The sequence below is a fragment of the Xenopus laevis genome, chromosome 2S, assembly GCF_017654675.1.
Source record: "Xenopus laevis strain J_2021 chromosome 2S, Xenopus_laevis_v10.1, whole genome shotgun sequence".
NCBI lineage: Eukaryota > Metazoa > Chordata > Amphibia > Anura > Pipidae > Xenopus > Xenopus laevis.
The window spans coordinates 53,483,727-53,507,733 of record NC_054374.1 but is presented as its reverse complement, the minus strand read 5'-3'; the positions used below and the strand labels follow the sequence as shown (position 1 = coordinate 53,507,733).

Genomic DNA, 24,007 nt, shown 5'->3' with positions numbered 1-24,007 from the left:
TTTCTGACCAAGTTTTTTTTAACATAATTCATTCTGTAAGTAACTTTGCACATAAGTGCTTCTCTTACATAAATAAAGTATCCATATGACCCAAGCAAGGTGCACACAATTAGTAGTAGCCAATTGAGGCCCGCATAAGAAGAGGTGTCCACATTTACTTATTATTGATAAATTTCCCCACAACCATATGGGACTTAACCTCTATATGCAAATACCAATACACAATACAAAATATCCAGGACCATACAGATTATCTTAAAAAGCAATATTTATTGTCACCATGCCAAATGTCTAAAATCAATTAAAAAAAAAAAAAAAAAAAAAAAAAAAAAAAGCAGCGCTGCTTAGGGGGTGGGGATCCCATTTATCCTATTTTGCATGTGTAATACAATACGACACAATGTAAGAAACTGCGTGCACGCTATAGATCAAGACCTCCAATGTGTGTGGATTGCAACCAACTGGATAAATCCGTAATTGAGTGTTCATAGGATGAGGAGAGCGACAGTCGTCGCGGCTGTAGTATAGGTAACCGTTCAAGTGCTCAATTTGACAAAGCCGCAGGTAGCGGCGAAACAGCTGTCGAGGTACAGCGCTGCGAGGGGATTTGCGGTTTCCTGTTTTCCGTCTTGAGGATGATGCGCATCAGAAGCTCAAATGATTGCGGGAGTCGGATGTGAGTATGGAGCGATGAGCAGCCGGTGTGAGAGGTGATCCATCACGGTCAGTAATTTTTCTATCTTGAACAGTGGTTTGCTGCGGAGTGGTGGGATAAATACCATCATATAGCGATTGCCATACCACCAGAGCACCGGAATTTGAATGTCCATTGGATATGTATAGAGGATATTCCCTCCTCTAGTGCCTATATTTATACGATTCAAGACTGCATCATCACGGGCACTAAAGAATTAACCCCACACCGGCTTCGCCCTCACATGCCGTTTTAAATCAGATATCTCATAACTGATTCCAACAAGTACTTTTTCTACCATCAAATTGAGCACTTGAACGGTTACCTATACTACAGCCGCGACGACTGTCGCTCTCCTCATCCTATGAACACTCAATTACGGATTTATCCAGTTGGTTGCAATCCACACACATTGGAGGTCTTGATCTATAGCGTGCACGCAGTTTCTTACATTGTGTCGTATTGTATTACACATGCAAAATAGGATAAATGGGATCCCCACCCCCTAAGCAGCGCTGCTTTTTTTTAATTGATTTTAGACATTTGGCATGGTGACAATAAATATTGCTTTTTAAGATAATCTGTATGGTCCTGGATATTTTGTATTGTGTATTGGTATTTGCATATAGAGGTTAAGTCCCATATGGTTGTGGGGAAATTTCTCTTACATAAATGTTATACATTTGTGAGACAGATTACTTATTAAAATGTACAGAATGGAGTTTGTAATATGACATCCTTTTATGCACTAACCAGAGACATTTATTCTTTGTGCTAGGGATAATTTAGTATACAAAATGGATTTGGGACAAACGGCACCCTACTTTTACTGGTCAACTGTTTGAAAAGGTGATTACTTCAGTATACCCTACAATAATACTTGAGAATATAACAGTATTCAAAAATGGTACAGAGACACGGTTAAAACATTTATTGGTACATTTTATAGAAATTATTTGCCAGTGATCCAAAGATCCACATTCACTAATATTGAATCCAGTAGATGCAAAGTTTGGTGATTATAGTGATTTTTGTGATTATGTCTTTATGGAGTGTCTCAGCATTATATATTAGATCTTCTCCTTGAGATGTAGTGGTTGACTGATTCTAAATAGAACCTAAGTTCTTGCCACTGTATAAATGTGTTATGTGTGTCTTTATGCCAAGACTGACAGAAAGACAAATTTTATTATAAGTGGTGAATGGGCATGAGTTCATATTTGAATCCTACACTTTTCATAATATAATTGTCTAATACATCGATGCAGGGCACACATCGGGAGGCACAGGTGGCAGTACTGTAGTGGGTCCCAGAGGCTATACTTTTATGTAGCCCCAATGGGAAAGGTGGTTATCTGGAGATGGTCTTGATATAGATGAGATAGATTTTTGGCAAAGAATATCTACTGCCCTGGAATGCTACTGAATAGAATTCAGGGCCACCAGGTGATTTTTCAGATTCAACAATAGGGAGGACAGCAATTTCAAAATGTACAGTATATATGCCTTCTTAGTCAGTTTGGCTGCTCTGTAATATTGAAGATAATTTGATATGACATCCTCATGCATTATTTTTTCTGACATGCGGTTTTCCCATGTAAATTTTAAAATCTTCTTCAGCAGATCAGGATCAGGCACTGCCAGGAAAGGACTCTACATCAATAAAACAAATTAATATCAACATTGTTATGTACTGTAAATATATTTATATATAAGACATGAAAGCGTATTTGATCACACCCTAGCACAAAAGTGGCAACTCGGCCACATTTCTCCCCGTGTCTTGGCCCCACATCTCCCACTTTACACATTACAAATAAACACCACCACTGGTAAGTGCTTCAGACTTCCATTCAGCTAGGTGTGGCTAACAACCTCCAAAATGTTAAATATATATATATATAATTTTCAAGATGGACCCACACACCAAACTTTTTCCATTTAATCATTTATTTTAACATTACTCGTGTGTATCCAACGTTTCGACCCTCGTTGGGGCCTTTGTCAAGGATAAAGTGTGAGTGAAAGATCAGTGACATATATACACACATTCCCAACCCCCAGTGTATAAAAATAGGGGCACTTTACAAACATGTATATACACAAAGCCCACAGACAGAAATACACTGCTACACTATCATAGTAACCATCCAAAGCATCTATTGGACTCACTGCCCAAATCACAGATGCTGAGAGTGGTTAGAATCGATAGTGATGCAACGAAGAGACAAGAGGATTTATCCGAAATGTACACCAAGTTCTTAGAGAGAGGATACCCTAAGAAGTTGTTACAGGATATCAAAAATTGGGCATTCACACTCAAACGTGAGGAGGTTTTATGTGAGCAAACAGAGCATAGTAGAAATAAAAAGAGAGATGGTGGAGGAGATATTTATTATGTTAGTCAATATGGGCCATATAGCACGGAAGTGAAGAAAAGTGTTATAAAACTTGTAAACACTGACAAAACAATCTCCAAAAAGCTACCCAAGAGACCTAGATTTAGCTACAAGAGAGGGAGCAACCTGAAAGAAATTTTAAGTCCATCAGACCCCATTAATAAATACCAAAAGTCAGCTATGCAACATTTTCTAACTGAGCGGCCAGGGGTGTACAGATGCTTGGGTTGTGTTATGTGTAGTACTTTGATACAGGGCGCATATTTCACACACCCGCACACTGGCAAAAGATACACCATTCGCCAAAGAATGTCATGTGACACCGCCATGGTTGTGTATATAATCAAGTGCCCATGTGGCCTCATATACTGTGGAAAAACTATCAGGCAGTTAAAGGAAAGAATTGCAATGCATAGGTCTAGCATTCAAGTGGCCTTGGACCCAGATAGGGCAGAGAAAGGTAAAAACAAAAAACAAGATATTTCCCAGCAGCTTGTGGCTAGACATTAGGCAGAAGCTAGGCATAGTCCATCGACATTCAGATGTATGCCCATCGAGCAAATCCCAAAAAGATCCAGAGGGGGAGATCATGATAACATGCTGCTAAAAAGAGAAGCATTCTGGATATACGAATTGGACTGTGTGGTACCCAGAGGATTGAATGGCCAATTGGTCCTCAGTTGCTTTTTGACATAGAAGTGTATTTTCCCGGGGTTTTATAGGCAGATGAAGAATAATGTTTAAAATAATGACATCATCAAATAATGTTTTTACGTAAAAACACATGAGATTTAACATTTTTCAAAAAATCCTTTTTCATTTTAGGTGAAATCAAAATGTATCTGTCGCGCTTGAAATGAAAGTAAAGCAATACTTATGTTTATATGTTTTTATGTATTAATGCATAGCATTTGTACCATTCTTTTTGCTACATTTTCTTGTTATATTTTTTTGTTACATTTCTTAATCAGCACTTGCAACAATTTCCTTTTGAACTACAACATGCACAATGAACTTTGAATATACACAGATACTGGAGTCAGAATACGACATCTAGTGGTGAAATTGGGAAAGTGCTTGTTCACACAAATGATCTATGGAGACTTTTTTTGCACCTATTGCATCAATGGACTACTAATGATGTCATCTTGGTGCCTTTTTTCAAATGTGGGGGTTGGGAATGTGTGTATATATGTCACTGATCTTTCACTCACACTTTATCCTTGACAAAGGCCCCAACGAGGGCCGAAACGTTGGATACACGAGTAATGTTAAAATAAAGGATTGAATGTAAAAAGTTTGGTGTGCCGAGCACCCACGAGCTGATTTACTGGTAAGAGTGCAGGTACCTTCACAAACATTATATATATATATGTGTGTGGTGCCAATACACTACTACACTAGTAACAGCTACAGGCCCATTCATAGTAAGACTAGTAATTTCCAAAGGCTCACTCAAATTCATCAGGTGAAGAAAAAACTAGTGAAAGCCAGAGAATAGAAGGTTCACTGTATGCGTTATTAGTACTGTGAAAATGTGACAGAATAAGGCTGGTGGCTCCAAAATAAAGTCATATGGACAATCAGTTTTATAAAATTATAGAATAAATGCATGCATTAGCCAATTTTACCAGTGTGGGGACGTGCCTCTCCATAGGATATTGGACTGCAGGCTTTTTCAAAACAATGAGCTATATGCCTGAAGACTTCATGTTTCCACTAGTGGTCAGGCTTGACATAAAAAAGTGGGGGCCCATACACCAACTTGGCCATGCTCTCGACTCAGGGCAAGGTCCCCAACCCTTTTTACCCGTGAGCCACATTGAATCATAAAAAAGATTTGAGGAGCAACACAAGCATGAAAAAAGTTTGTGGAATGTCAAATAAGGCCTGTGATTGGCTATTTGGTAGCCCTATGTGAACTAGTAGCCTACAGGGGGCTCTGTTTGGCAATACACCTGGTTTTTATGCAACCAAAACTTGCCTTGAACCAGGAATTAAAAAATAAGCACCCGCTTTGAGGCCACTAGGAGCAACATCCAAGAGGATGGAGAGCAATATGAGCAATATGCATACTCTCTCAAACCCCAGTCTCCCCAAAATTCTACTGGGCCCCAGATAGTCCTTTCTGTAGTTTCCATAGGGTGTAATCTAAATCTTGTAGTTAGCATTCCATGCAGGCAACAGTTATGACACACCTAGTGGGGAAATTACTAATCTGTACTATTACAAATGACTGAAAAGAGTTAAAAAGGAAGAGCTATCATGCTTAGCGTCTCGTAACACCCCATCATTAATGAATGGAGTTGTTTATACCTACTCCTCAACTATAAATAGACTAACCATTATAAATTATTATTCCTTTTTATCTACTACTTTCATTGTACTATGTTATTGTGACATCTTTGCATACTAATCATATATTATATAATTCATTTTGGCCGTATACATTATGGGCTTGGGTGCCCCCAGAAATTGATATATAGTAAAACTGCGCAAATGAATGGCACTCCTATTTTAGATTGCATTGAATGAAGTTGACAAAGCAGATTTTTTTCCTTGTCACACTGACCTTCTCATTGTGCAGGAGGTGATTTTGCGGCATCAAACATCTTCTTTCTTCCCTCCATACCAGACATTGCTTCCACATTTTTGCGCCAATCACTCACTTCAACTGGGCGTTCCTGATTAGAAATACATGTATATTGCTTTTTGCTATTAAAAAGCACACCGCTTACAGAGAAGCAAGTACAAACACAAATTGTACTAACACACATTTTAATTTCTGTGAATGTTAAATATCTTGATTTTATTTTTTTTCCCATTTTTTTCATCTGCCATTGAAAAAAATTCTAAGAAAGTAAAATAAGCAATTAAAAGTTATTGAGTTGCAAATAGCATGTTTTTATAGTGTTAAAATAATAAAGATAAAAGTGTAACAAGGAGGAGAACGGACATGAAAAATAACTTTTATTATTCATGTGTTAATAGTTGGGCAATATTCAGCCAGCAGGTGGAGCCAATGCCTAAGGTTGGCATGCATGGGAAATCCCCTGCAGGAGCCTATTTAATAAGTGCAGGAGCTGTGCATTTCCTTTTTGGCCTAGGAACATCTAGTGGCAAGACTGACATGGCCAGACAATTTTTGGGAGACTAACTCCTTAAGGGCTAGCTACTAGTAGAAGAGTGAGCTCACTCTAGGAGTGAAAGATAGTTAGGCTAGTGAGAAAAGACAGTCTGTTGTCCCAAAGAAAAGTGAGTAGGTTGGGGTAGAGCTCCGGAGGCAATTGTGTACCAGGTAGGGAAATGAAGCGTTCAGTTGTAGGTTAGAGGAGAACCTACAAGAGAAGTGCAAGTACTGTATGTGAGGTCACCACAGAGAAATGGGTGGAGTTTTACAGTGAGAGGAGGCCCCTGTATGGCTAATGGCACTCTGCCTGTGGATCCCTACATGACAGGTGTCCTGGATGCTTCAGGATAGGGAAATCTGCAGAAGTATTGTGCATTGTGTAACTAATATTCTTCAGTTGACAACCAGTGCCACAGTCTGTAGCCTTCCTCCCTTGAAGAAACTGTCAATAAAGTGTACCATTGTTCATCACAACTTTGTTAGTATGACAGATGCTATCCCTGTTAATTTTAAAAGTCAAATTTCCATTTCTTAAGCAAAATTCATCTCTTCTAGAACTGAAGCACTTTCTGCACTATAAAAGATAAGGGACATCAAGACAGAATTGTTGAACACACAGTGCTACCTGAGGCAATGTACTCTTCTTTGCTCAGGTTAATACTCCTTACTGGGGATTTATACATAGTTATATCTCACACATTGTAAACAACCCCAACTTGGCCAGTCTTTTGGTGGAACTCTGCATAAAAAAAGATTTATTGTTACAAGTTGCTAGCCAAACATGCCATTTGGGAATAGCTCCTTTAATCAAGCCTATGACTGAAATGCGCTAGGCGTGTTTGGCTAGCAGCTTGTTACAATAAAACTTCTTTTATCTGGAGTGCCGCCTATTCTTGTATGGATGTTATATTAAAAAAAGACTGGCCAAGTTGGGGTTGTTTACGATGTAGGAGATATAACTGTATAAATCCCAGTAAGGAGTATAAACCTGAGAAAAGGAGAGTACCTTGCCTCAGGTAGCACTGTGTGTTAGGTTAGAAGGCGTGGCAAAAAAATCCTTTTGGTAAGAGAAATTCAGTTTATTCAAATGGAAATTCAACAATTCTGTCTTGATGTCCCTTATATTTTATAGTGCAGAAAGTGCTTCAGTTCTCGAAGAGATTAATTTTGGTTAAGAAATGGAAATTTGACTTTTAAAATTAACAGGGACAGCATCTGGCATACTAACAAAGTTGTGTGTTACAACAAATCTTTTTTTATCCAGAGTTCCACCAAAAGACTGGCCAAGTTGGGGTTGTTTACCATGTGTGAGATATAACTATGTATAAATCCCCAGTACGGGGTATTAACCTGAGCAAATGAGAGTACATTGCCTCAGGTAGCACTGTGTGTTAGGTTAGAAGGGGTGGCAAAAAAATCCTTTTGGTAACAGAAATTCAGTTTATTCAAATGGAAATTCAACAATATGGATGTTATATTGAAACAGTTGGGATGCTGGAGGCTGAGCCCCTTGGACTGTGAATGAAAGGAGCTTGAAGTGGTTGCTTGGTTTCTACTGTGAGTATTTTGAATTTTTAACAACAAACTTTCCATACCCTTTACCAGCTTAGTTGTCCCTCTCTGGACCCTCGGCAATTCAATGATATCCAAGCACCGAAGATCAAAACTGCACAGCATATTCTGAGGCCTTACCAGCATTTTTAAAGAGGGAGAATAACCCCTCCTTCCACAAATCTATGCCCCTTTTAGAAACAGCTCAAAACGATATTTGCCCTTGCAGCAGCTGCCTGGCATTGCTTCCTACAGCAAAGTTTATTATCTACAAGGACTCCAAGGTTTTTCATTATGGATTTGCCTAGTGCAGTCCACAATTTTTTTCATCTGATACAGATTTGCCATGTGTTTTTCCTCACCATTAAACATTAACATTAAATATATAGTGAATAAAGTACCCCCTCTTGTAAAATATAAGGATATTATAAGTTACCGAGGAGTTTCATGACCATATAAAAGTACGAGGCCGAAGGCCGAGTATTTTTATACAGGTCATGGAACTCCGAGGTAACTTCTAATATCCTCATATTTTACAACTGGGGGTACTTTATTAATTATAATACACAAATTTTAGTGAGTCATGTGACAGAAATTACATCACTACTCACCGTTTATAACTGATGACATCACTACTCACCGTTTATAACAATATAATTTACAAGATATTCATGGCTTTTGTGTATTATATATATTATATTATACAAAACTGTATTCCACAGTTAATTTTAAGTAAAAATATATTGTCACCTTCTCAGTGTCCTCTTTCTTTACAGATTTCAAATTGGCACGGAGGTCCATGGAAACCTTGTGCTTTGAACCCAAAAGTGCACGAAGCATGGCATCTGCAGATACTCGTACTCTGCGCAGAGCAGGCCTCTTAAACTTCCCACGAAGATCCAGCACCTTCATCCTCAGATCTTGAATCTTAGTAAAGGAAATAAATATGAATTTGATGACTTCAGCAATCTATGCAAAAGAGAGTAGTTATATATATATATATATAAAAGATACACATGCTGGTTACCCCAGATTTCTGCTGTCATACATTATTACCAAAATGATGGAGTTAATGGCACAGCAGGCAAAAAAATGAGAAAAACAAGTTTAGGCTTACTGCATGAATCCAATGTATACAGGTGATAAGATTACTTAGCCCGACAGCAGGGAATATAATGGCTTTTAACTAAGTAATTGGTTATTACTTATCACTTCTAATTTATTATTGTGCTGTATGCTTGTATTAATGTTTGCAGTTGATTGCAGCTAATAATTTATTGTAAAATGAAAATTTTAACTTTTATTTCAGACTGCACCTATCACAGGGAATTATGAATTTCAACAGGCACCGACAAGTTAGAAAGCAAACATCTGATTGGTGGTTATAGGCAACATCTCCGGATGTTTGTCCCCAATGTTAAAAATATGCCCCTTAATCTTATTCTCTTAAAGGCATATTCATATCTGTTTTCAGTGGGTGATTTGACAGCTCTTTATTTATTTAGGTAGCAGTTTATGGCACAGATATATCAGAAAGTGATTTCACCCTTTGATACAAATGTCCCTTGCAGTGACATAATTAAAACATTTTCAACAAGCAAAAGGTTTCTTACCTCCCTGGTGTTGTGATTGACTTTGACTTCAATATCATATCTTTCCTCATCCACAATGCCAACTTTTTCATGTAAATCTCTGCATAATTCCTGTTGGATTATGGCCAAAACCAGGTCAGAGCAATGATATAATACTTATTTAATGCACAAAGGCTAAGCTAAGTATCGAACTGTGATCCCTGAAGGAATTAAAACAATTCATTACTGATATATCTAAACTTTCCTTACTTTCAGCGAGTCAGTACATTTTAAAAAAAATGGCCTCTTTTAACAAAGCAGATACTTTTCTTATGCTTTAAATAGTCAAATGCTATTCTGTTCTATGGAGTGATAGAGGTTAGTGTTAGGTTTTACCTGTTTTACCCACACACCCCTCTACCTCTGCCCAGAAGGTGGAAATGATGGGGTATCACAGGTTCTGCTCAAGGCAAATAGCGAATTGTACAGCTGGGATGATGCGATTGATTACATTACATATTATGCTTAGGATATACATATATGTGTGTGTGTGTGTGTGTGTGTGAAGAATAGTGACAGTCGTGGGACTTTTCTGATGCAAGCAAGAGTTGAATATTTATTCGGACTCAACATTTCGATCCCTCACAGGGATCTTGGTCAGGAGAATACAAAACAAACCTTTTGTATTCTCCTGATGAAGATCCCTGTGAGGGATCAAAATGTTGAGGATTCGATCCCTCACAGGGATCAACTCTTGCTTGCATCAGAAAAGTCCTGTGAGTGTTGCTATTCTTCACATATATACAGCTACATTGTTTCTGGCAATTACTGGAGTGCACCGTCGGGATATATACATACATATATATACAGTGTATATATATACAGTGTATATATATATATATATATATATATATATATATATATATATATATATATATATATATATACAGTATATATATTTTCAAACAAAAAGTCCAGACTTCCAATTGCAAGTAAAAAAAGGCCTTTATATGAAAAAATTGCTGCAACGTTTCGAAGCTCCCACTTCTTTGTCAAGCATCACATAATATCATGACATCATTTCCTATTTAAAGGTAACCAATTAACACACTTAACAGGTGAATCGGTATCTTACAAGGTTTAAGCCCCAATGCACTTTATATAGTCAACAAGTACAAACTATAGTACATATTCAGTACTGTGGACCTCCTAACATATTACATCTTAAATCATTAGCAAGCTAAACTTAACAAGGTCAAAATAGAACAACAGTATCTCCATGTGTGTTACAATACATAGTCCCTATTGCCCCCCTATATGCACAAGATTTACATTCACATAAAAGCATGTAAGTCATACTCCCTATTGAGTCCCCTAGGATGTAGTGTTTGTAATGTATGTATCCAAAATTTCTCCTTCCTTTGGAGTAACAAGAGTCTGTTGCCCCCCCCCCCGACGTGGGGGGGAAACAGGCTCTATCACCAGAAATCTCAGGGCTGCTGCTGAATGTCGCGCACAATGAAAATGAAATGGAACTGGCAATTTCAATACTTCTTTTCGGATCGTAGAATTATGTTGACTGATCCTATCACGGATCGGTTGTATAGTTTCACCAATATAGGCCAAACCGCAGGGGCATTTAAGCATATACACAACATACTCTGAATCACAAGTAAAGTGACCCTGTATGTCGAACTTCTTTCCTGTGTATGGATGTGAAAAAACATTGGTACCTATTACGCTAGAGCACTGATTACACCTACCACATGAGTGCATGCCATTCCTAAGGGGAGCCAAAAGCCTCTGTGGACTCACTTTCATTGTGCCCAAATCTGATTTAACAAGCCTGTCCCTTGTAAGACATAAGTGGTGCTCTCCTTAATAATGGCCAGTGTCTATGTATTATACAATGTACTTTACGTACACTAGGATGATAAGTATGTACAAAAGGAATACGTTTCCCTTCTCGTTTCCCTTGTGGTTTCTCCTGAATAGTTACTCGATCCAATGCCTGAACCTGTGTTACCTCCTGACTCAACATCTTACTGGGGTACCCACTCTCAATAAACTAAGAGGTCATCTCTTCCAGTCTGGTGGTCAATTTCTCTTCCTTAGTCACTATACTTTTGACCCGCAAAAACTGTGACCTGGGGAGAGAGGAAACATTAGCTCTAGGATGCGCACTCTCATACCTCAGCAAATTGTTCCGATCCATAGGTTTCACAAACAAATCAGTAAACAGATGTTCTCCTTTCCGGTACACGCTGGTGTCTAAGAATGTCACAGACTCCTCGCTAAACTCAAGTGTAAATTTTATAGAAGGGACACAGACATCCAAGTATGTCTTGAATGCCTGTAGGGATCCAACGAATTTGTTGAGGGTCACATACATACAGGGTCACTTTACTTGTGATTCAGAGTATGTCGTGTATATGCTTAAATGCCCGTGCGGTTTGGCCTATATTGGTGAAACTATACAACTGATCCGTGATAGGATCAATCAACATAAATCTACGATCCGAAAAGAAGTATTGAAATTGCCAGTTCCATTTCATTTTCATTGTGCGTGACATTCAGCAGCAGCCCTGAGATTTCTGGTGATAGAGTCTGTTGCCCCCCCACGTCGGGGGGGGGGGGCAACAGACTCTTGTTACTCCACAGGAGGGAGAAATTTTGAATACATATGTAACCCTTTCGACACCCTTTTGTCTGTGTTACACTCCACGTGTGGCGCTTACCTGATGACACGGGACAAACCTGAGCCACTCCGCAGTGGTATTGGGAGAGACTGGGTACCTGGTACTTACTAGCGCAGTGCCTCCACCTAGTGGGATCCGGGAATGATATACGGTTGGCCCCACTAGGAATACAGTAATAACACACACTATTGGTTAAACTAAATAAGAGTTTAAATAAAATAAATGGGCACCTAATACATGCAGCACTCCTAACCGGTGGCAATAGGGCCTCACTAACTAACTTGCTAGCGCAATCTGTCTAGCTAACTAAGAACAAAGGTAAAGTCCTTTAATGTCCTTTATTACACAGCCTGTTTATTTTCAGCGCTCTTTAGGGTACTGTCCCTTTAAACAGGATACGCACAAATCCTCTTTGGATACTTCAGTGCTCTCTTTAGGTGAATCCAGCACATTCAGGCATACAGTGCGATTACCAACCCCTTTGGATGCTCAGATAGGAATCTCCTGCTGTTTGTTCCTCCAGTCAGTATTCCCCTCACACTCTCTGTCTCTCCAGGCACAGTATGTGGCTTCCCTGTGCCAGCCTGATGCAAATGAATGCCTTTGGTGCAGCCTCTCAGCTCTCTGGTCCCACCAGCAGCTCTCTTGCTTCCTTCTCTGTCCACCATGCGGCTCTCTATGCCAGGATTTCTTCTTTTGCCAGTCTCTGTGACTTCCTTTTCCTGCCTCCCACTCCTTAGCTGCTGTGTCACTTCCTACTGCACTGAATAGCTGGTTGCTAGGTAACAGCTTACAGCACACAGACACAGGCTCTCTGCCCTTACAGGGATAAGTGCAATGATTTTGCACGGATTCCATACACATACATTACAAACACTACATCCTAGGGGACTCAATAGGGAGTACGACTTACATGCTTTTATGTGAATGTAAATCTTGTGCATATAGGGGGGCAATAGGGACTATGTATTGTAACACACATGGAGATACTGTTGTTCTATTTTGACCTTGTTAAATTAAGCTAGCTAATGATATAAGATGTAATATGTTAGGAGGTCCATGGTACTGAATATGTACTATTGTTTGTAGTTGTTGACTATATAAAGTGCATTGGGGGTTAAACCTTGTAAGGTACTGATTCACCTGTTAATTGGTTACCTTTAAATAGGAAGTGATGTCATGATATTATGTGATGCTTGACAAAGAAGCGGGAGCTTCGAAACGTTGCAGCAATTTTTTCATATAAAGGACTTTTTTACTTGCAATTGGAAGTCTGGACTTTTTTGTTTGAATATATGTTTTGTCCATAATTTGGATTAAGTCACAGATTGGGATACCGCTCCACACCAGTTTGTATGGATATATATATATATATATATATATATATATATATATATATATATATATATATATATATATATATATATATATAGTCAAACACAAGAGTCCTCTGCACTCAACCCATTATCAATATATTTAAGACAGAGACATTTTGTGTATACTGCTACTAAAAAATGCCTTACCCTTTAAACAAAACAGGGATTGTTTGTCCATATATTGCAATATATTTAAGCTGGCCAACTACGTCAAAGTCATCCCATATCTGGCCAGTCCTACGCTTAATTTTCATCTGATTCATTAAGAATTCTATTGCTTCATTATACATTTTACAAAGGGACTAGGTTTTACCTGCAACTTACTAGCTGCTTTCAAAGTAAACCTCCATACTTGGCTGCCCTTTTATTAGACACCAGTGGGATCACCTGACTATAGCTGGGAAGGGTGGGAGCTACAACATGGAGCTGGTCACTGCTCCTGTATAAACTATAACAAACAAGGGAAAGTTGTGCTCACCACTATTTTTTAAAAACCATTAGGCGGGGGTGCAATGAGGCTGTGACCACAAAATACATATAGTCAAACACAAGAGTCCTCTGCACTCAACCCATTATCAATATATTTAAGACAGAGACATTTTGTGCATACTGCTACTAAAAAATGCCTTACCCTTTAAACAAAACAGGGATTGTTTGTCCATATATTGCAATATATTTAAGCTGGCCAACTACGTCAAAGTCATCCCATATCTGGCCTTGTTTGTTATAGTATATATATATATATATATATATATACACACACACACATTTTCCATGGGGTGACAGTGCTGATGAGGGAATCCATACCCCCTAGAAGTACAGCACTCTTTGCAATGCTTTTTATTTTAAAAAAAATGTAATTGCCCAAGTTTTTAAAAACAAAAACAAAAAACTAAGCCTGTCTGGTTGTAACTAATACACACAGACTTGTCCTTACTAACCCAGGACAAGGGACTTGTGCCCAAATCCCTTAAAGGCAAAATGCACAAATAAGTTTTCACACTTACGAAGCAGTATGCTCACTGCTTTCACCAAGACTTGCTCTGTGACTGTAAAACCCATCTAACCCCTGTGCAACTGTAGCCTAATCACCAGGCATCTACCTGTCTGGAAACTCAATTCACCTGGAGTGGCCTACTGGAATGTAGGACTCGCCCACTTTTGTCCATTGACTCCAGGGACTCAGTAACCTAGCTTTTACTTAAGCAGAACAATAGTAAAATAAAACATTTTATTTTTGCCCATTGCAAAACTGACATTTGCCAAAGTTACTACAAACATATGGCAGGAATCTAGGTGAACATCAACCTGTTTTCCAGTGCTTCTTTACAATATACAGTATATGTATACAGTATCAATCCATCTATCTGTACTGTATATGGAATCTCCAGTGTGTAGTTTTCATATACTGCTATAAATAATGGTACCATTATCTGGTATCTCCAATTTAAATGTACAATTATCTAAGAAAGGGGGTGTCCAAACTAAAGTCCAACAGCTGTTGATGTAAAACAATTCTCCATTTCCTCTAAATGCCAGTAATGATTCCACTCATATTACAAGAACTAATGTATCAGTGTTACAACAAGTTACAGATCAGAATTCATGACTAAACATTCCAGATAAATAATATAACCATTGCATGCTACAGCTTTTATTTTCCTGCAATCATGGGCCCTTGATTATGTTAAACACGGTAAGATGACATATATGCCCATGTCATGCAACTTACAATTCAAAAGTATATAATGATGAGCAAGATATTTAGAATATCTAAAGATAATGACCCAATAAACCCATAAATTATTATTAAATAACCAGATCAACAAAAAACCAAACCTCACATGGTGGAATAACAAAATGAAAATATTTTATAATGACACTAAAACTGCTCAATAAATAAAGATACTTGAATTTGTAACAGCTCCAAAATGTTTGATTTCTGTCTAGGATCAATTTGATCAAAATAAAGCAACCAATTTTCAGAAAATCTGAGTTCACAATGAGGTAGTTCTTATTTGGTTTTTATGGCCTCTTGCTAGCATAGCTGGTTTAATTGTGCTAAAATATCATTTATGGAGGGGAGAGACTGTAAAACCCAATACATAAACAGGGCATTTTAAGTAGCCTTCATAAAGGGGAAAATTAAATTCAAGCTCATATTGGGATTAGACTTGCAAAGTATACTCAAAGTAAAAGGAGGAGGACCAATGTTTAAAAGGGCATAAACTGGGGATAGAACCAAGTTTAATTTCAACTTAGAGCAGATAAAGTCTTTTACTTTTTGCCATACTAAGGTAATGTGAGGACAGCTCCAAAGGTAACGAAAAAGGTTTACATTTTCCTGTTTGCATTTAGGGCAAAATGAAAACTGTCCCAAGCTTTTACAGGAACGATAAAGTTTTCCTAAACCAAGATGGATTAGTTTAAAGTGTTGAGCTCTCCAGATGTCTGAAGAAAAACATTTATTCAATTTAACAATTGACGAGGTTGACAGGGTGGGGGTAATGTCAATTAAAAGGTAATTTGACCATCACAAAGCCATATCTGAAAGGGGGTGTTTAAGGTCAGAGGAGGGACCCCAAATCTTGCAAGCTAAATAGTTAATATTTAAGAGCTCTAAATTATCACACAAATCAGCTATCACCTCAGCTACCCAATGTTTCTGGATAGCAAACACATTGTTGCACTTTTAATAATCATACAGTATATAGACAGTGGTAAGATATTTTCAAATCAGTTTGATTTTTTAGACCAGCCCAAGTAAAAAGATTCTCATTAACAGGATTGAAAAAGTCTTTAATCAATAACGGCTGTTGCTTTTTTGGAAAGAGAGAAAAGGGAAGAATAACCAGGTTTAGATATTTTCCAAAGGAGTTGGATAGGCATATATGTTTTCTAGTCATGATTGAAACCATGACTAGAAAACAACAGTTTCCAAGTAAAAAAATTGAGTCCCTTAACAATGGGTTAACTCTACATTTGAGGGGAATGTCTTTCCATTTCAAATGAAGAATCTCCAATATGTGAGCATGGAATATAGGGAAAAGTTCAAGAGCTGGATTTGTGAATTTATAACCACCTAAAATCCACTCCATGAGGTATCCTCAAATTGTGGCTATATTAAAGCATCTAAAGCAGGGGTCCCCAACCTTTTTTACTCGTGAGCCACATTTAAATGTAAAAAAGAGTTGGAGAGCAACACAAGCATGAAAAAGACCATGGGGATGTCAAATAAGGGCTGTTATTGGCTGTTTGGTAGCCCCTATCTGGACTGGTAGCCCTCAGGAGTCTCTGTTTGGCAGTATACCTGGTTTTTATGCAACCAAAACTTGCCTCCAAGCCAGGAATTTAAAAATAAGCACCTGCTTTGAGGCCACTGAGAGCAACAGCCAAAGGGTTGGAGAGCAACATGTTGCTCGCGAGCTACTGGTTGGGGACCACTGATCTAAAGTAAGGTAACTTTACATCTCAAGAGTCCTTTTCTCTTTACAAATTCACTAAAATATAATTTCACTGACAATAGTGGCTCAGTAAAGCTGGAGAATCATATAGAAGGGTTTAAAATGATGAATATTTTTTTTTCCAACCTAAATTAATTATGTAACTGTAATACTTGTTTTTCAAAATAATAACTACTAATAAATCATGGGGCCAGGGAATCTATCTACACTTATCCAGGGGCATAACTATAGAGGAAGCAGACCCTGTTGCTGCAAGGACGCTCAAAAGTTACAGGGGCCCTAATTATTTAGCCAATGTAAAACCTCTTGTGGGGGGGGGACCAAAAATTAATTTGCGGTGGGAACCAGTAACATCTAGTTATGCCAGTGCACTGATCTGAACTAATCTGAATACTCAGATGTAGGTCGATGTAAGAAAAGGCACATAGGAACATTGTATTCTACAACTAAAATGGGCCAGGTGGTTGCATTGTACAACTAGCATGACAAAGTTTTGATCACCATGTTTTTAAATGGAGCTAGCACTCCAGTGCTAAAAGTAATAAAAGCAAACAATGTTTGCTACAGGTCTTACCAATATCAGAAGGTAGCAATTACTAGTCACCTGTTTAAAAACATATTGGTTGTGTAAGAGATGCACAGGAAAAGATCTTTGTCGTGTATTATTAGTCAGTGGTAGGTGTATTATTTGCCAGTGTTAAAGTGGTACACAGTTTGCTTCAGGGAAAATGTCTAGTGTTGCAGCAACTAAGTCTGTGTTATTTGGTTGGCTCCAGAAAAGTTGCATAAATGTGTCCCTGGAATGGAGGGAGAGGGCGGGTCCTCCATTCCATACTCCATTTAGTGTTTGTAGCTGCCCAACTATAGGTAGCTGCTTAATTAGGCTATGGGTACCCAGCAAAATAAAAGAGGTGGGGCATTATACCAGGGCTCTGGATGCTTCCTTGTGTGTAGGGGGTTGTGGTGCTGCCAGAAGGTGAGCCAGGTCAGAGTGTGGTGAGTCACTATCATTGCAGTGAATAGTCAGAAGGGCTTAGTGAGAGGCCATAAATAGTGATGGGCAAATCTGACCAGTTTCGCTTCACCAAAAATTCGCCAAAATGCTTTGAAGTCTATGGGCATCAAGATTTTCAATTTTTTTTTATCACACAACAATTTTTTTCATCCATTGGTGTCTATTGGCGTCATTTTGCCAGCGAAAAATTTCTGCAGAAAATTTCGCTCATCACTAGCTAGAATGTTCAAGAGTGTGAAAGCCTCCCTGTTTGGTGAAAGCCCCAGGAAAGAGAAAGTTTTGAATATGTTTTCTTGAAACACAGTTGAGCTGTCATTTTCTATGATCTTTAATTTGGAAGAATTTGGCAAAACAAATCAGTTTTTTGCTGGAAGAAGCAGTGTTCCTGTCTCTGTGATGCAGATCCTATGCTAACCTGCCTACTGTAGCTAATTTTCTCAAAACCTGCTTGTTCAGACATAAGGTTTGTCACAGTTGCTATGGGTTGCTGAACCTAGGCAAACTTTGTGCCTTTTATTACACATTGTTAAAAAATGTGTGGAGACTTTTGTCAGCTACAATTGTGTTGTAATTTTGTGGCACTTTGCTTCATTAATAGGTGAGGCTTATGGATATAAAAAAGTAAATAAAATGTCTTTAATACACAAAAAATACATATTTAAATTTATTTACAATAAACAGGTTTTAAAAAGAACTATGCTTAATTAAAATGTGTAATGTAATAACCTATTATTGAAAACTATTCCACATTTTGATAAATTTTATTACATTTATAACTTATAACATTTGGGGGCACATTTACTAAGGGTCGAATATCGAGGGTTAATAAACCCTCGAATTTGACCCTCGAAGTAAAATCCTTCAAATTTGAATATCGAATTTGAAGGATTTATGCAAATGCTACGATCGAACCATCGAAGTAAACATCTGAGAATGAAGTTTGTCATCCCTTAACTGTCTGGAAAGGCTTTCAGCTGTTCATTGTAACATAGTTTGTAGTATATGCTTTTATTTAGCCACAACAGCATTAGAAAGTTTGGAAAACTATGTTGCAATAAAGTTAATGTTACAAATCACCCTGTTGGTGTTCAGTTAGCCTGAGGTTAAGGCTTTGTGCAGGTCTGTCAAGTTCTTCTATATCCAATGCTGCACAGATCACACTTTGACGTTTCTGTGCACAAAGTGCCTTACCCAGGTTTGCTTTTACTGGAACTATTGGTCCTTATCTAAACCATGAAAAATAGCTTTGTAACATTATGCCTCCGCCACAAAACATTAGAGTACAAATTATGCATTAAAAAGGTTGTGTAATAAAAGGCATTAAGTTTGCCCAGGAGCAGTAAATCATAGCAAACAATCAGCAAGTAGCTGGTTGATATGGGATCCTGCTCTTGGGCAAACTTAGTGTATTTTATTACATATTGAGTTAATTGTCTACTGGCATCTCAATTCAGACTTTTGGAGTCCAATTCATAACTTCAGAAAGTGCTTTTGTGTTTGTTTGTTTGTTTGTTGTTGGTTACCCATGGAAGCCCATCCTCTTAAGCTTACAACTAATAGTTCTTGTGTCACCATAGTTTCGTCACCATCGTTTCCAAAGACTGCCTTAAGTTCAGCAGTAAGTCTTCCAGTCAAAGGAATGGAAATTATATGCATTACATGCATCAGAACCCATCTGTCTTCTTTGGTAAGTTTATGTGGACAACCATGTTATGTATCAAATATTTATATGTAATATAATGGATAAACCAACTATAACATGAACTGTTTGGACAGCACTAGCCTAATGATGAATTACTTTGAATACTATAGCTCAGGCACATATTTAAACCAGTGTATAAAAATAGAAGTCTAGTACCTGTAGTACAGTTAGTGAAAGGCCAAGGTAGTTTTCACGGGGTACTCTCTCATTTAAGTATTTTTCCTTTTCTTCTTGTGTATTGATATGATCCTGATCCCATGCCTCCTTTGCTTTTGCCAGCATTAAACTCTGTAGGGAATCCAAAGCTGAGTAAGCTATCATTATTATTCTCCATTCAACATATTATTTATTGCCTTCTATTTATTTCATATCTGTTACCTTTAGTAAGAGTTTGCGGGATGCTGAAATTTTCGATTTCCTCTGTTGAAAAGTAACCATTTACAAAAGAGAAATAATTATGTTTCAAACATAAGTCAAAAATCTGAGCAAAATACAAAAACAAATCATGTATAGATACATGGTAAAATAATATGAATTTGATGAGGATGACAGAAAAGACTGATATATAAAAATGTTCTTACCTCACTGTGTAAACAGATTCATAAAAATGAAATGGAAAGCAAAAATGCAAACAGTATATTTTAGTTTCAGGATGCAAGGCATATAGATGGTATCAATCAGCAGAAAAAATAATTAAAATACTCACAGTTCAGGCATGTTGGGATCACCTAGTTGACTAGAAAAGAGGGATTATTTTGTGAGGAAAAAAGGAACAGAGGAAATAAGGGAAAAAACATTCTATGAGTAATACTGTACTAGCCAATGTATTAAGTGATCTACCACCACATCTATTACTTAGGAATACTGTATATTGTTATTGCAAACGGAGGGCAATAAACTATTATACAGTTTTTACAGGAGTAAATTTGTAATACTAAATATTGGTTAATAACTTTTTGCCCTTTTACTGCCACAGATAGTAGATTCTATGATACCGTAGACTCTATGATACCATATTTGGAAATCATAATAACACATACTTTCCAAAACCATATACTTTCCTGGAGTCAATTTATACTGTATGTAATGTCTATGTTTAACAACATAAAAAATGCAGGCAGTTTGTTGATTTTGCAGTGGCCAAATGGGATCATGAAAAATAACCCCCCCAAAAAAAAAAACAATTGATGCAACAAATGCATACATTTCCATTGATTCATACAAATTAATATTGATACCACTATGTGTAATATAGTCTATGATTTATGCATATTGGGAACCAGATGCTTAAGTTATCCCCTGGTATTAATATTTAGTATGCTTTACATTTAAATGTGAGTGATAAGCTGTAACATGCAAAATTTGAGGTGGTATAGGACCTGTAATTCAGAAATATTGGGACCTGGGGTTTTCTGGATAACAGATCTTTCCAGATCCAGCGTCATACCTTAAGTCTACTAGAAAACCATTTAAACATTAAATAAAACCAAGAAGCTGGTTTTGCTTCCAATGAGGATTAATTATATCTTAATTTGGATCAAGTACAGAGTACTATTTTATTATTACAGAGAAAAAAATAAATAATTTTTTAAAATTTGGATTTTTTTTTATTATAATGGAGTCTATGAGAAATTGATCTTCCATAATTCGGAGCTTTCTGGATAATAGGTTTCTGGAAAACGGATCCCATGCCTGTACATTTAAAAATCCTCTTACAAAGGTTTATAAATTTGAAGTAAAAATACATATTTACACAATTTTTAATGCATTTTCCAAAAATTATATGGTGTCCTGGGGTAAAATACTGTTGGTTACATTGTTCACCTTAAAGTGAATAAGTCTTAGAGCCACATTTATCATGTCAAATTTTAAATTCCTGTGTGTTTTCTTAAACTCCTTTAAATTCTATTGAATTTGAAATTCGATTGGGGGAAATTTATTAATAGAATTGAATTGTTAAAACTTGGACAAATTTTACAGATCCGAAGACTCAAATCGAATTTGATTTGAATAAAAAAAGGCTACAAACATCACCAAATTGAGCCCTGGACCTGTCCCATTGACTTATACAGTAATTTGGCAGGTTTTAGGTGACAAAGAGTTGAATTTGAATTCTTAAAGGGCCAGAGTATGATAAATCTCGAAAATCAAATGAGTTCGCATAATTCCCTAGTCGAATTTTAACCATAAAAAAATTCGAAAATTTTAATTAGAATTATAATTTTCAATTCAACCCTTAATAATTCTGCCCTTTAGTGATGTGAAGTTTTCAAGTGTATTACTATGGTATTTTAAAATACAATTCAGTAACTATCCATAAAAATATATATATAGCTCTGGACCAGTTGGATTACACCAAAAGTCTGCTATTGGCTTTTAATATAAAACTCGGTAGTCATATAACTAAATATATTTAATACTGGACCTTTTGGGAGACATAAAATCAGCTGTATTTTTGAGAATAAAATAAAACATGTTTAGAAAAATACTGATTATTAAGTCAGTGCTGTAAACACACAAGCAAACACGCACAATTTATGGTAACGTGACACAAGTTAAAAAAAAATTATTATACAGCAGTGCAATATGTCTATTTGTCTATACATATGAATAACCCATACCAGAGAGCAAATTCATTGCCTGAGCAATTTTCTGTAGTGCTGTTTCCCACAACAACTAATGAGCTACTGTCTTTGAATATTTTCTACTACATACAAACACCCATACTCATACTGATTTTTCCAGCTCCCTCCAGTTCAGTTGTCTTTGTAATGTGACCCAATGTCTCCCTTTCCATGTGCCTATGGGGAAGTATAACACAAACTGGCTAGTGTGCTTAGGGCTGGTGATTGATGCAGCCTACTGATCAAAGCAAAGCAATATGAATGATGCTTTCACTGTGGAATTTGGCTGTTCGAGTAGTCTCTATAACAGTGCTTACTGTATGTGTCCCTAACCCATCAAAAAGTCATAGCACTAGAGAGGGGCACAGTTTTCTAGCAGATCCTGTGCTACCCCACCACCCTCTTGTCAAGCACTGCTGTGATTCACCAAGTGATCAGCTATACTAATTAGACAGCTTACATATTTCCATGATGCTCTATGTTGCCTGTGTCACCAGACAACTCAGTATAATTATGGGTGGCTCACAGCATGGAAGTAGTGCAGTGTACATATTCTTGCAGCCTTACAAATCTTTATGGGCACAGTTTTGCTAGGGGGTATCATAAAAGCTGGACTAATTGATCTGGGGCACTATGGAACTTAAATTCAAAATATCTATGGCAGTAAAAGGGCTAAAAGTTATTAGCTAATATGTATAAACTAGTTACTCTTGTAAAAACTGTAAAAAAGCCTGTGGTGAGCTTACCACATCAAACAGGAACCCTTTGGCAAAAGGGACATTTGCTCAGGGCTTAGCATGACAGGGGGCCCTCCATCAACCAATAAAAGTACCTGAGCTAATTGGCAGACCCCTCAATTATATCAGATGGAAAACACTACTATATTACCCTTTTAATTATATTTTAATTCTAATAGTAGGTGATATTTAAAAAATCTATTTCACAACAGTACACTTTTATTAGGAGTCCATTATATGATTGACATAGCTAATCAGTGGAATCTTCCCCTGTTTTCCAATATCTAAGCAGTAGTAAGGGAGAAGTAAAGATTACTCTATTTTAAAAAAAAAACAATATCTGGGCAGACGCATGCAGAGAATCGTGAGGGGAAATAGGATGTACGTGTAGTTACTTTAAGTATAAAGGAAATTCCATTGTAGACGAATCAAGTGGTAGAAACTAACAAACCTAGTTTAGTCAGTGTAGTGAGACTGATGCATTTTTAGGGAGAAAGATGCAGAAAATGAGAATGTGAAGGTTCTCAGTGGAAAAAATTAGCTTAGTAAATGTTAAGAAAAACTTAGTTGCAAATGAATGCATTATTTTAGGGAAGCTGATGCTCTGGCGGAATTTGCAGAAACCTGGACTGGGTTTGAGTGGAGAAATTGCATAAGCCTGGTCATAATGCAATTTCAAGATAAAACCATAATTAGACAGTTTCCATTTTGTTGGCAATGATTAAATGTATGAGGCAGTTGTAATAATTTATCTATCAATAATAAAAATACCAATATTGCAAAAATGGCAACACAAAGAAAAAGGTTTGTGAAATATACATGAGTGATTTAAGCTCAACCATGTGCAATGTTTTTAATGCTTCCCTCTTTAATTATTTGTATACATTTTAAATATTTGGCTTATTTGTATAAAATCTATACCAGGATAAGTGAATACCAAGCTGTATACAATAGAACATGGTTCAAGTAAATCAAAGCGAATGATAAAAAACTATAATATGGCTTCTTGACACTTACCTGTCGAAAGAGTCTTCACTGAATGACG

At 37.1% G+C, this 24,007-nt stretch overlaps 1 protein-coding gene and 1 long non-coding RNA gene across 3 annotated transcripts in view; one reads left to right on the top strand and one right to left on the bottom strand.

The window, feature by feature from the left end:
• The window catches only part of LOC121400530, a 14,216-nt gene extending 4,839 nt beyond the window's left edge, over positions 1–9,377 (top strand). The window contains exon 3 of the long non-coding RNA XR_005965792.1: positions 8,551–9,377. This is a non-coding gene — a long non-coding RNA (uncharacterized LOC121400530). The remainder of the gene's footprint in view (positions 1–8,550) is intronic.
• On the bottom strand, positions 1,611–24,007 carry tnni1.S (troponin I1, slow skeletal type S homeolog). Of its 2 annotated transcripts, NM_001097889.1 has the most exons (9): positions 23,980–24,007; positions 20,308–20,337; positions 20,183–20,186; positions 19,980–20,021; positions 19,758–19,889; positions 9,388–9,477; positions 8,525–8,701; positions 5,666–5,777; positions 1,611–2,347 (listed from the first exon to the last, which is right to left on the bottom strand). In NM_001097889.1, the coding sequence occupies exons 2-8, from the start codon at positions 20,316–20,318 to the stop codon at positions 5,670–5,672; spliced, it is 564 nt and encodes a 187-aa protein (NP_001091358.1). In that variant the 5' UTR covers positions 20,319–20,337; positions 23,980–24,007; the 3' UTR covers positions 1,611–2,347; positions 5,666–5,669. The 2 variants fall into 2 exon arrangements, with proteins under 2 accessions (NP_001091358.1, XP_041438858.1); XM_041582924.1 differs by lacking the exons at positions 20,183–20,186; positions 23,980–24,007.

Bases quoted from the DNA above. Each gene is read 5' to 3' on its own strand.
- tnni1.S (NM_001097889.1), bottom strand. The intron at 19,890-19,979 runs GTAACAGATATG...GATTCCCTACAG, and splicing joins CCCGCAAACTCTTACTAAAG to AGTTTAATGCTGGCAAAAGC. The intron at 5,778-8,524 runs GTGACAATATAT...ATTTCTAATCAG, and splicing joins AGAAAGAGGACACTGAGAAG to GAACGCCCAGTTGAAGTGAG.